This window comes from Rhinopithecus bieti, unplaced genomic scaffold (assembly GCF_001698545.2).
Source record: "Rhinopithecus bieti isolate Rb0 unplaced genomic scaffold, ASM169854v2 scaffold_18353, whole genome shotgun sequence".
NCBI classification, from domain to species: Eukaryota; Metazoa; Chordata; class Mammalia; order Primates; family Cercopithecidae; genus Rhinopithecus; species Rhinopithecus bieti.
This window is the reverse complement of record NW_016809465.1, coordinates 565,967-579,164: the sequence shown is the minus strand read 5'-3', so window position 1 is coordinate 579,164 and position 13,198 is coordinate 565,967. Positions and strand designations below refer to the sequence as shown.

General features: G+C 40.3%; 1 protein-coding gene across 2 annotated transcripts in view; it reads right to left on the bottom strand.

Annotated features, from left to right (window-relative positions):
• Positions 1-834: 834 nt before the first annotated feature.
• LOC108540413 (fibronectin type III domain-containing protein 3B-like) overlaps positions 835-13,198 on the bottom strand; it is a 127,493-nt gene continuing 115,129 nt past the window's right edge. For both annotated transcript variants that reach the window (XM_017889479.1, XM_017889480.1), the window contains exon 4: positions 835-995. In XM_017889479.1, coding sequence (XP_017744968.1) covers positions 850-995 — 146 coding nt within the window. In that variant the 3' untranslated portion in view covers positions 835-849. The remainder of the gene's footprint in view (positions 996-13,198) is intronic.

Genomic DNA, 13,198 nt, shown 5'->3' with positions numbered 1-13,198 from the left:
CTGGGAGGCAGAGGTTGCAGTAAGCCAAGATCACACGCCACTGTACTCCAGCCTGGGCAAGAGAGAGAGACTCTTACACACACACACACACACACACAAAATTATCCTAAGAGGACAATCACAAAATACCACATACTATATGATTCCATTGAAAAGTCCAGACAGAATAAGCAACTCTCTAAAGATAGAAGGTGCATTACTGGTGGCCTAGTGCTGCGGATGTGGGGGAATCGGGGTAACTGCTAATGGGTATGGAGTTTTGTAGGTGATGAAAATACTTCAAGACTGACTGTAGTGATGGATGCACAATATAAGAAACCACTGAACTGTATGCTTAAATAGGTGAATTGTATGGTATATGAATTATACCTCAACAAAACTGTTATGAAAAATTGCATTACGGCCGGGCGCGGTGGCTCACGCCTGTAATCCCAGCTCTTAGGGAGGCAGAGGCGGGAGGATAGCTTGAGCCCAGGAGTTCGAGACCTGCCTGGGTAATACAGCGAGACCCCGTTCTCCACAAAAGGAAAAAAAAAAAAAGACAAAAAAAAAAAAAAAGAAAAATTGCATTACAGGTGATCACTGCCACAGTCAAGGCACAACAGTCTCAGATATTGTCAGGCTTCGGTAAATACATGCGTGTGTCCAGTGAACTTCTACATTCAGCAGCTATGTCTGAGAGGGATCTGACTGACTAGTCATAAACCTAAAAGCTGTATCAAATGGCTTTGTTTCCAATTCTTGGTCCAGTAATCAATAGGTTTTGATTCTATCCATCAGAGCCTGGACCAGAATCCATGTTAGCCTTTAAAATGCTCTAAATCATATATTCATGCAAAGCAGCTTCTTCTATAAGTGAGCCACAGCACTCTTTTTTGAAGTGATTTTCCAGGACTCTCCATGAGAGGAAAATTTGAAACTCACTAAATTCATTAACCAGAAGGCTTCATTGTGCTTTCTTGACTTCATATGTAGAGATTTTTTTCCAAACCACACTGGAAAATAACAGGATTGGAAAAGCAATCAGTCAGTTCACATTCCATCCCACCAATATTCAATAGCCTGCTCAAATTCAGACGTGAAATTAAAACACTTCCAATGGGGTTCAATCCTGCTTCTAATGACAGTTCTATGTAACAGTTAATAATGAACACAACCAAGAAATTACAGAAATAACACACCAAGAATAGTCACTGACAAAAATAAGACTTTAAAAAAAAAACTTTCTAAAAGTAAAAATCAAAATTACTCCTGGTTCCCTCCTTTTTTGGTAATCTTATACTGTTTCTTTTTTCTTTTATTTCTTTTGAATTAATTGTATCTTGATGTATACTATGCATATTGGAAAGTTCACAAAATCTTTCAATGGCGAATTAAGGACAAAAAAAATAAAATAAAATCCAAAGGCAAAAATAGGAATTCCTTCCATTACTCTGGATTTATGACAGTTGTGGCCAATATAAATGTTTAGTAATAATTTGCTATTATGTAGCATCTTTATTTTAAAACCTGATAAAATAACCAAAAGCCAATATTATAACAATAAAAGTTTAATTCTATTCTTTATAGATTAGTATACTTTAAAATACATATAGATTATTCTATTAATCTTGCTATTAATCTATTAATCTATTAATATTGCTCCACTGGCCCAAACTGACATTTCTGATTTACAGTTGGCTGTAAATTTCTCTGTTCCAGGGCAACTCTAAAAGGAGCTGGCCAATATTAGTGAAATTCAGAAAGCAATATTCATGCCCTTGATTGTTAGTAGCTCTTCTGTAAGATTTAACATGACTTCTTAGGGTTGGGGTGTAAACCCTAGAAGATGTTAACATAACCACAGCAGGGACCAGTCCTAGCAGCAGGCTGGTGATGAAAATGAGGAACAAAGTCACGGAGAGGGAGCCAAGGGAAATGCAAAGTCAGTCCCTGGGAGGCACAAGAGACAGCTCCGCCCCAGTAAGTGGGAAGCCAAAATCCACAATAGGCAAGGCCCAGTGAGCACAGCCTATTTCAGTCTAATTCCAGGGAAAGGTCTATGAACACAGGCTCCTATTCCAGGGAGCTGGAAAGAGGCATAGTTTTGTATAGTGTGTAGTACTGTGTAGTAGTAATGCCCACCACTACCCTTGGCTTCAGGACCATGCCAGATGAAAAAGAGTGAAAATAGGCTTACAGCCAGGCAAGAAGGCTGACAGAGTCTCCACTGGTGAGACTGACTCTGGTCAACCCCTGCCGGCCTCCCCCACCTTCCCAGTGACCCAGGACAATCTGCAGATGTGCCAGCCCATTTATAAAAGGGCCCTGATTTTCCTACCTGTAAAATGTGATGGTTAAATGAATTGACCTCTACTAAGTCTCTAAGACCTCTACTAGGCCTCTCTAAGTCTAAAATGGTGCAGTATCTGTATTATCTTAAGATAAAAGAACATATATAAGGCTTCAGTACAGCAGGTGAGATTTCTTAAAATACACAAACGAGTGGCTAACTTTTTAAAATGAATCCAGAATCTAACTTTTTCTTAAAACCTTTTGCTCATATGGATTTTTTGATCATCAATAGCTATTACTAACAAACCCAAAGATCTAGACTTCATTATCAGTCCAGTCTTCATAGACAGCTGTACAGAACTTTAGACTTACAAATCAAATTATTACTTAACTCATATTCACTTTTCTGAATACTTACTTTGTGGTTTTCCTACTGATTTTCTCAGAATAAGTTGGAGGTGAACCAAAGCTCCTAAATAACTCTTGGTTATAGGCACCAGTTTACGGAGAGCTGGCATCTCTCTCTTGGGTCCTTATTTACCTAAATATCTCAGATATTATTTACTTTAGAGAATATCAGGATGCAATGTTAAGACTTACTGTGTAGCTACAGTATCAAGACAATGTGGTGTGGGAAGAGGGATACAGAGATCACACAGTTCAGCCAAGCCAGGAACAGAGGACCTGGAAACAGACACACGCCAATATACCCAAATAATTTTTTTTTGAGGCAGGGTTTCGCTCTTGTTGCCCAGGCTGGAGTGCAATGGCGCTATCTCAGCTCACTACAACCTCCGACTCCTGGGTTCAAGCGATTCTCCTGCCTCAGCCTCCTGAGTAGCTGGGATTGCAGGCATGCGCCACCACTCCCAGCTAATTTTTGTATTTTTAGTAGAGACGGGGTTTCACCATGTTGGTCAGGCTGGTCTCGAACTCCTGACCTTGTGATCTGCCTGCCTCAGCCTCCCAAATGCTGGGATTACAGGTGTGAGCCACCACGCCCAGTCCCAAATGATTTTTAACAGAGGTGAAAAGTGATGCAAGGGAGGAAAACAGTCTTTTCTAACATATTGCTAGAGCAATTGGACATTGATAGAGGAGGGACAGGAAGACAAGGGAGGAGGCAGAGGAAGATGGGAGGAGGGGAGGAGGAGGAGAAAGAGAAGAAGAGCCTTTCAACCTAAACCTCACACATTATACAAAAATTTACTCAAAATTAATCATAGACTTCCATGTAAAACTATAAATCTTGTAGGGAAAACAAAAAGGAAAAAATCTTTGGAGTCTGGGAGTAGACAAAGGTCTTTAGACTTCACACCAAAAGCATAAGAGGAAAAATTGTCAAACTGGACATCATCAAAATGAAACACTTTTTCTCTGCAGAAGAACCTGTTAGAGGAGGGAAAGACAAGCTACAGCCTAGAAAAAAGTATTTGCAAACTACATATCCAAAAAAGGCCTTGTGTCTGGAATATATAATGAACTCTCAAAACTCAGCAGTTAAAAAAAAAATCAAACAATCCTATTAAAAAATGGGTGAAAAACAAAGAGATATTTCATCAAAGAGGAGATACAGAAGGCAAACAAGCACATTGAAAGATGCTCAAGATTACTAGCCACTGAAGAAATGTAAACCAAGGCCACAGTGACAATTAAAAATAAATTATCAGACCAAAGGCTGACAATGATGAAGAGAATCGAGATCAACTGTACATGGCTGATAGAAACATAAAATGGTACAACCACTCTGGAAAATTTTGTCAGTTTCTTATAAAACTAAACATTCAATTATAATAATAGGATATAGCAGTGTACTCTTGGGTACTGTCTTAGTCCATTCAGGCTACTATAACAAGAAATCCACAGACTAGGTAATTTAGAAATGATAGAAATTTATTGCTCATGGTTCTGGAGACTGGGAAATCCAAGATCAAGGCACCAGCAGATTCAATGTCTGGTGAAAGCCCATTCCTCATAGATGGTGCCTTCCATGTGTCCGCACATGGCAGAAGGAGTGAACAAGGTCCCTCTGGTCTCTTTTATAATGGCACAAATCGCATTAATAAGGGCTGAGTCCTCATGATATAATCACTCCCCAAAGGCCCCACCTCTTAATACCATCACATTAGAGGTTAAGTTTTAACCTATGCATTCTGGGGGAACACAAACATTCAGACCTCAGAAGTCATTTATCCCAAAAAACTAAAAGTCATGTTCTAGCAAAACCAGAACAAATGTCCTTCAACAGTTAAACTGATTCATGCATATGATGAAATCCTGCTCAGCAATATAAGAAATAAGCTATTGATACACAAAACAAATGGATCTCAAAGAAATTAGGCTGAGAAAACAGCCAATCTCAAAAACTTATACCCTGTGAGATTTCACTTACATGACACTTCTGAAATAAAATTAGAGATGGAGAACAGATGGGTGGTTACTAGGAGTTAGGGATAGTGGGAAGAAAGGGGAGTGGCTATAATGGGCTAGCACAAGAGAGCCTTTTGGTGCTACAACAATTCCATATTTTAATGATAGTAGTGATTATTACAAATCTGAATGAGTTCCGTGGATTGTACTCACGTCGATTTCCGGTTTTGATATTAAAATATAGTTATGCAAGATGTTACCATGAGGTAAAACTAAGTGAAAGATATATGGAACTTCCCTGCACATTTTTTGCCACTCCTTAAAAATTCATGATTATTTCAAAATAAAAGTTTGAAAAAAAATACCAGGAACTTTGGTACCATCTTGAGTTCATATTCTGGCTCTACCACTACTTTGGATAAGTTAGTTGGCCAATCTGGACCTTTGTTTCTTCATGTTTAAAATAAGGAAAATAATATTAGGTGGCAGCTTAGTGAAACATAAGAGAAAAGGAAAAATAATAACAGATTTCATCTCATATAAATGGGACCAGATGGCAAGGTATTTTTCAAGAATAGTGCCATATATGACACTGCTTCTATAATTAAGTTACACAGTCCCCTTACAACTTTTCACAGTCCACTGATAAATGTGACTTTTCTTTATGTAGACAAAATCAGGTTTATACTTAAAAGCATTATTATTAGAACAATAGCCATGTCACCATGCAGACCGGAATACTGAGGACAAGTAAACTTCTGATAGTCCATAATCTGATGAAACACACCTCAGAAGGTTAAAAAAACATTCTACAAGGAAAAGTGATTTGACCTGGAATTCGATAGGGTTCATTTCCACATCAAGATCAAACAGATTAATTAGCTGCTTTTTAACCAAATAAATACTGGTTGCTTTAGAGAGCAGGCACTGGAGAAGAAAAAAAAAAAGACTTCAAAACTCAGCACTAGCCACTTTTCTCTGTAGATCCCTTTCATGGTTAGGTTTTCCAGGTTCAATTAGCAAAGGATACATACAAAGAAACGTTCAAGATCTTGGCTAGCAACTTGACACCCTCAGGCCTACCTGGTTCCTTCAGGCAACGTAACGGAAATAGCTTGCTGGCTGCAGATCCCTGCCAGCCCATGTGAAAGAGGCTGCCAGCCTTCAGGCAGCAACCTGCCTGGCTACGTCGTGCACACAATCTGAACACTTCCTCTCGCCTCCATCCAAGACCAGAGTGAACGTAGCCGTGGCAGGGAAGCCACTTGGAGCCAGTGGCTAATGGTGGGTACAACAGCAACTCTGGCAGGGAAACCACTTGGAGCCAGTGGCTAATGGTGGGTACAACAGCAACTCGGAGCCAGATTTTGTCAAATTATATTTGAGGAAGAGTAGAGAAGACAAGATGCCAAACAAATGACAGCCTTAGTTCTATTGCTCAAAACAATTTTATTTGTTTATGCAATTGATGATGGCAAAACATATGAGATTAATAAAAACTTTTTTAATGAGGCAAAGAGACTTGTGAGGCTTTGTGAGGGCTCTGAAGTTTCATTTAAACAAAGAGTCTCCTGAAAATCTGTAATGCAGAAATTATCTCATTACCATCACACAAAAGAATGATCACCCCCCACTGACATGGCCTCCTACTCACAGTTGTATTTGAAGAATAGATTTACACAAAAACATTCAGAAAAGAGTCTCTGGGCAATTTTTTTTCTTTTCCAGTATGAGTTGAGAAAAAGAACATATAGTTACATATACAGCACTTCTGCCACTGCAACAGGATTAACAGACAAGGCTGTTTCTCCCCTTCTAGGCCCTGACAAAGTACAAATCCAGCCTACAACAGTAACAACAAAATACCATAAATGATGTGGGTAACTTTCTAATTCCACCAATGCATGGTCCAAGAAAATCAAAGCCTCTTCAAAGGAAATCAAGTGACTTTACTGAAAAGGTAAATAAACCTATTACATATTTAATATCCCATCCTCTCCATTCACTCCTGTTTTGCTCACTTTTCTTAGGAAATTGTATACCCTGGGCAGAGGCTTCTGTTGACTGAGTTACAAGGGAGCAACAGGAGAAAACAGCTTCCAAGAAAGGGGAAAACACTGGAAACCATGGCCAGTGTAAATGATGTAATCCCAAGTTCACCTACCTACTAGACTTGAGGCTATGCAGGAAAATCAGTGCTGAACCAGGAATGAGGTCAGTATGACAGACCTGAATCTGCCTTGGTTTTGTTCCATAATCTAGGCTGAGCAATCCAGAAAACAAATGCAAGTGAATTGTGTAGATAAATGACACACCAGGAACTAACGGTTACACCATATACCAACAATCACCCAACAATCAGATTGGGATGCCACAGCAGCAAAGACAATCAAGGAATCAAACTGCTTTGCTATCTCCAAAGAAGACTCCTCCATGAGAGGGACTTAATGAAGCTTAAAGCAGAGAAAACTGAGAAAGACTTTCCACTATCTAAGTCAGACAGTCTCCACATTCTCCCTATGGCCTTGGCTGGGTATTTGAGGATTATCTTCTACTAAGTTCTCTTGGTAATTTTCCATATCCAGTTTCTGTAACTTAAAAACTTAACCATATCTTAAAGTGCTAAGGGCTCCTTTCAAAGTTTCCCTCCATCTCCAATCCTACTGGCACCCCGCCCCACCCCACCCCTGTGATCTCACACCTGGACTAATGAAACCACCTGGGCTGTTCTCTGTGGTTTCCAGCTCTCTGACCTACAAACAGGGGGAGTACATCACCAGCCCCCAACTTATCCCACCAGCACCCCACTTGTTCCCATGCAGGATGGGAAGCCATTACAGCAGCTCCCGGAGAGATCACGAAGGCTCAAAAGCAGGAGACAGATTAAAGTTATGAAACTTTTATTCCCAGGCACCTTGAAAGTTACCATAATGACCTAACAACATGACCCTACCAAAAGTAAAATTCCCTCACCTATAAAATTAAGGAAGTAGATTTGATCAGTGGTTTCTCAATTAAAAACGCAGGAGTGTGGAGCGGTCAGGAGAAGAGTTTCCAGGGCCACCGCTAGAAGAAAGATGAGCAGCTGGGCTCTGGCCTCTCTGCCCTCAGTCACCTCCGCCTGCATGTTTTGTACAGTGGGTTTTCAGGTGGGAGTAACTGAAGACAAGGTTCTACGATCACTTCTTAAAAGAAACCACAGCCCGGGCGCGGTGGCTCAGCCTGTAATCTCAGCACTTTGGGAGGCCGAGGAGGGAGGGTCACGAGGTCAAGAGATGGAGACCATCCTGCCCAACATGGTGAAACCCCGTCTCTACCAAAAATACAAAAATTAGCTGGGTGCGGTGGCGCACGACTGTAGTCCCAGCTACTCGGGAGGCTGAGGCAGGAGAATGGCTTGAACCCAGGAGGTAGAGGTTGCAGTGAGCCGAGATCGCAACATTGCACTCCAGCCTGGCGACAGAGCAAGACTCTGTCTCAAAAAAAAAGGAAGAAGAAGAAACCACTAACGGTCTCGATCAGATTAAAGTCCCATCTCACTCTAAAATTCTGTGATACTTTTGGGGGCCTATTAGAAGACACTAACAAGGAGTTGTTCTGGACCTCTTCAAATAAGCAAACTCAAAAAATACTCAGTAGTGGCTGAAACAAGTGCATATTGAGCATCGAGTGGGATGTTACAGCATTGACAGGAAAACTAGGCCACAGGATTTGCTCCTGAGCAGTTTCTCAGAGTCCTCTTCTCCGGTTCCTACCAAGTCGAGGGAACTTTTTCCACTAAGACACAAACTCCAGTCTTTTGGTTTAGGCTTTTGTTTCTTTACTACCTGTCTGCCGGACAGGGCTAAGAGCTCACACCCACAACCAACCTGTGCAACAGTGTGGCTGTGAAGGCGGCAGGCCAGTCTGGCCTCCTCAAAGCATCCTCTCAGATGTCTGATGCAGACTGGGGTTTACCCCAGAAGGTAACTCCTGCTGATAAGAAATCCTTCCTAGGGCCAAACAAATCACTCTTTGACTCTTGAGGCATTCTTCACTCCTGTTTTTCTTCCTCCTTCTTCCTTCCTATAAGAAAGGTGTCTTTTAAGTATATCTACCAGGAAACCTGAACAGTTAGGCGCTTTCCCCTCTTCATTTGTTCTATATCCCGCTGGTGATTCATGCCCCCAGCTCGCTCCTTCCTCAGCACACTGAGGTGGCTCTGTTCTGCTCAGTTGTGGGAGGCCACGTCAGCAGGAAACAGCACTGGCTGCCAGGTCACATTCAAGACAGTCTGGAGCAAGGCAGTGTGCAGCACATGCAGGACAGAGGCCGCCTCTGTGGTTTCTCCCAAGTTCAGGGAGCGCTCGGCTTGGAAAAAAAGGCTGGCCTCTGAGCACCACAGCGACACCAGCTCAGGGGAGACACAGAATACTATCTTTGAGATTTTCCCCGTTTTTCAATGTTCCCCAGATAGTCCCAGCTCTACAGTTATTATTTTTTCTTCTTCTCCTTTTCTTAGAGGACTTACTGTACTGTATCCAAATTCATATTTGGAAAAGGCTGCCACAAGCCAAATCAAACCTCATCGTGGCTTTCTGGCTCCCAAGCCCGACAGAGGAAATTCTGCACACCCCATCAACCAATCTCAGTAGTCCCGACACCCATGAGTCAGGACGGAAAGCCTGACCCAGGGGCCGACACAGAAAAGTGGTCACTACAGGCTTTTTCCTTCTAAACACATACAGTAAACACAGTAAACAAAGAAGGCATGCCAGATGTCATCATAATACCTCACAGGATGGATTCATGACAATCAGCAAATGAATTGTTCTGTACAAAGAGACAATGACAATACCACATTTCATGTGGCTGGCCCAGTGAGTCCAAAATCAATCCTCATGTAAACCAACATGATTAAGGGGAATGCACTGAAACAGCAGGGCTCCTATGCACCTGGGATTCCTAAGCGTTTAATTTGTTGCAAATTTCAAACAGGGGTCCTGTGAAAAGAAGTGTGATTTTTCTCAGAAACTTTGTAAGTTGAGCACGTTCCCCTCTGCTATCAGGGGAAGGACTTCTTAAAAGACAGCCCCAATGTCAAAACCTTCTCTCCAAAAATACCAGGTTTGAAAAAAAAAAAAAAAAAGTCCTTCCCATGGAGAATATGAGTAGCAGAAACAGGAGAAAAACAGGAAACGGGAGGTGAAGACAGAGAGTAGTTGAGGACACGGAGGAGGACATGGAGAAGGGTACGGAGAATGGGCACTGGATGGAGAACGGACAGGAAGCAACGCAACACATCTGTGGAAACACAGCAAAGGCAGTCTCATCCTAATCCTGACAATTTTGCCAGGCCCTGAGCCACTACTTAGAAGGAGTTAAGTACCCCATACATACACACAGAAACCCAAATGCAAAAGGAGTGGGGAGTGGGGTAGGTGAGGCTTCTAAGAGGGGTCTACAGCAATATGGGCATGAAGAGTGAACCAGAAAAGGGAGAAAACCACACTGAGCCAGTGATTTTTGTGAAGAGGAACTGGCAGCCAAAACAAACCTAAATGTTATATAGGTAGTTAGAGAGTTGGCGACACAAAAAGTATTCCTTTTTATTTCCAGTCATTTGTGAACATGAAGAAACCTGACAGCCCCTCTAAAGTGAGTGGCCAATTCATCAAACCTGGCCATCAGACTGGGACTGCGCATCCACAAGTGGATATCACCAGCTCCTCTACTGATGGGGAAAATGAAAATATGAGATTCTGCTACCTTTTAACTTAACTGAAAACCAGAGAAATACAGTAAGCCCTCACCTAATGTCATCCATGGGTTCTTGGAAGCTGCAACTTTGAGTGAAATAACGCTAACAGTTTTTCCCCTCATCAGTGCTGTAACAAATCCACGTCCAAGGAAACAACGCAACTCAAGGACCTGTTATATGTTTCACTTAAAGCTTCGCTTACAGTTTCCAAGAACCTATCGACAACATTAAATGAGGACTTAGGGTATTTCAAGTTTAATTAGCTACCACAGGTTTTAAATAAATATACATTTTCATGGAAGAAAAATAGCCTATTAATCTAGGATAACACTTTAAAAGCATTTCCAAAATTAAAACTACCAAATCTCAAATACTTCTTATACATCTGGAATAAATTTAAATTAGTTATTATGCAAGTGAAGTATCTAGAGGCAGAGGGGCTAGATCCAAAGGTAATATATCTCTCTTAACACTGTAGGGGAAAAAAAAAGAGGTTGGGGGAGTAGGGAGTAGAGTCGGGGAGGTGGTGAGTAAAGAAAGCTAAATAGTTTCCATATAAAGTTAGAAGCACATTTAGATTGCTGAACTGGGTTATAGAGTTTTTAATAGGATAATGCTACAACAGCAAACACGTGAACAATGGAAACCTTAAAATTATTTAAAACCCAAAGTGTAGATTTTACCAAAAGGTTGGACAAAGCAGAACACACGCAAGTGGTAGCACTGGCCAACATACACACTCACACATATAGAGTGTGTGTCTGTATGAGTACACACAAATATGCATACATATGCACACACACAAAAATAAATAAGGCTTTCAGCATAATGAGACAAAGACGTTTGGTGAGAAGTTAAAACTAACAAAGAATATCACAAGATTATGACTTGTATATAAGTCCTCCAGGGCATATTTAGAAGCAATGATGTTTAAACAAATTAGTCATTTCTACAACTGAGAAGGAGATTGAATAGAAAGCTATCTCAATTTTTTTCATACACACAAAATGATTATGCAACACAAAATTAGAAAAAAAAAAACCTATGTAGATTTATGGTTTTAAAAGCTTAATATCTAGATGAGAAAACAAAAGTAGTGTATTTTATGGATTATTTGAAACTTGAAGGATAAACGCTTGAGGAGATGGACACCCCATTCTCGATGATGTGCTTATTTCACATTGCATGCCTATATCAAAACATCTCATGTACCCCATAAATATACACACCTACTATGTACCCACAAACTTTTTTTAAATAAAAACTTATAAGCATATTTCACTGATTCCAAGTACCTTTTCACATTTTCACATCTCCTGAAAAGGAAGTCAACTTAATCGGTGGTGTTTTCTCTTTTGTAGAGACATAAAAAATAATGATGCATTTAAAACTCAGTGGCATAGATTTGACAAAATGATACCAAATAACCCTAAAAAACCAACTCAAAAAGGACTACTATTTGTAATGCCCCATAGATGAGAGACAAGCAGAAAGGCCATCCCATCTAGCTCAGTGGATAAGAGGTGTACACATGGGGGATGGGCAGTCAAGACACACAAATATCCTTCAGCTGAGGCAGTACACCTTAAATGAGAAGGTACCACTTCTCTATGTTTTAGAGTTTTTTCACTCACAAATAATTCAAAACCTTCAATATTAGACATAAAAGTTAAATTCACCAAATTTTTTTTGAAATGTAATGTAAACGAAATACTTATGACAACACTATCTTTAAAAATATTCTGGGACCCCATAATTGCTTCTAAATCTCTGAAGGTGGGGCCCAAGCATCAGTATTTTTTAAAAATTTGTAGCAATTCAAATATGCAGCGAAGATTAACAACCAGTGACAGCACCCGACATGGCTGGGTGCGGTGGCTCACATCTGAAATCCCAGCACTTTTGGAGGCCAAGGCAGGTGGATCACAAGGTCAGGAGTTCAATACCAGCCTGGCCAATATGGTGAAACCCCGTCTCTACTAAAAATACAAAACTTAGATAGGCACAGCGGCGGGCACCTTAAGTCCCACCTACTTACTCAGGAGACTGAGGTTGGAGTATCGCTTGAACCTGGGAAGCAGAGTTGCAGTGATGCAGTGAGCCAATATCACGCCACTGCACTCCAGCCTGGGTGACAAGCAAGACTCTGTCTCCAAAAAAAACAAAACAAAACAAAACAAAACAAAACAAAACAAAACAAAACAAACACCCGACATACAAAAGGTACACACAAGCTTTTTTAAAGTAGCAATTATTAAAACAAGAAAAATCACACCTAATTTTCTTTCCTGTTGTTACTACTCAAGATTAACATATGCTAATAAAATTTTAGAGAAATTTATGTAGAACCTAAAGTAAGGTCCCAATGATAATTTAATGTCTCACTTTCAAATAGAAAATCCTAGATAATTAAGCTCTTGTAATCTGCCCACACTTGAACCTATGTAAGTAAAGCTTTACGTATTTTCAAAAAACTAGGGACATACAAACTGGAGAGAACTCTACAGGAATTAAAGAAAGAGAAAATGAGTGGTAAAAATAATTTTAGAAATTATCTGTTCTAATCCTCTTATTTTAAGGTGAGAAAACTGAACCCCTGATCAATGGAACCAGACTAAATGGTAAGGAATTTACATCTGTATCTGGGGACCCTCTTCCTTTTCTCAGAGCCAGAAAGTTTCATTAGGTGTCTTCACTTAAAGGGGAGAAGAAAATTTAAGAATCTAATTAATTGATTTTTACTATATAAATTCAAGTCCAATGACCTTTCACGTGAACTTCATAAAAACAAATCCAGAAAAAAAAAAAAAAAAA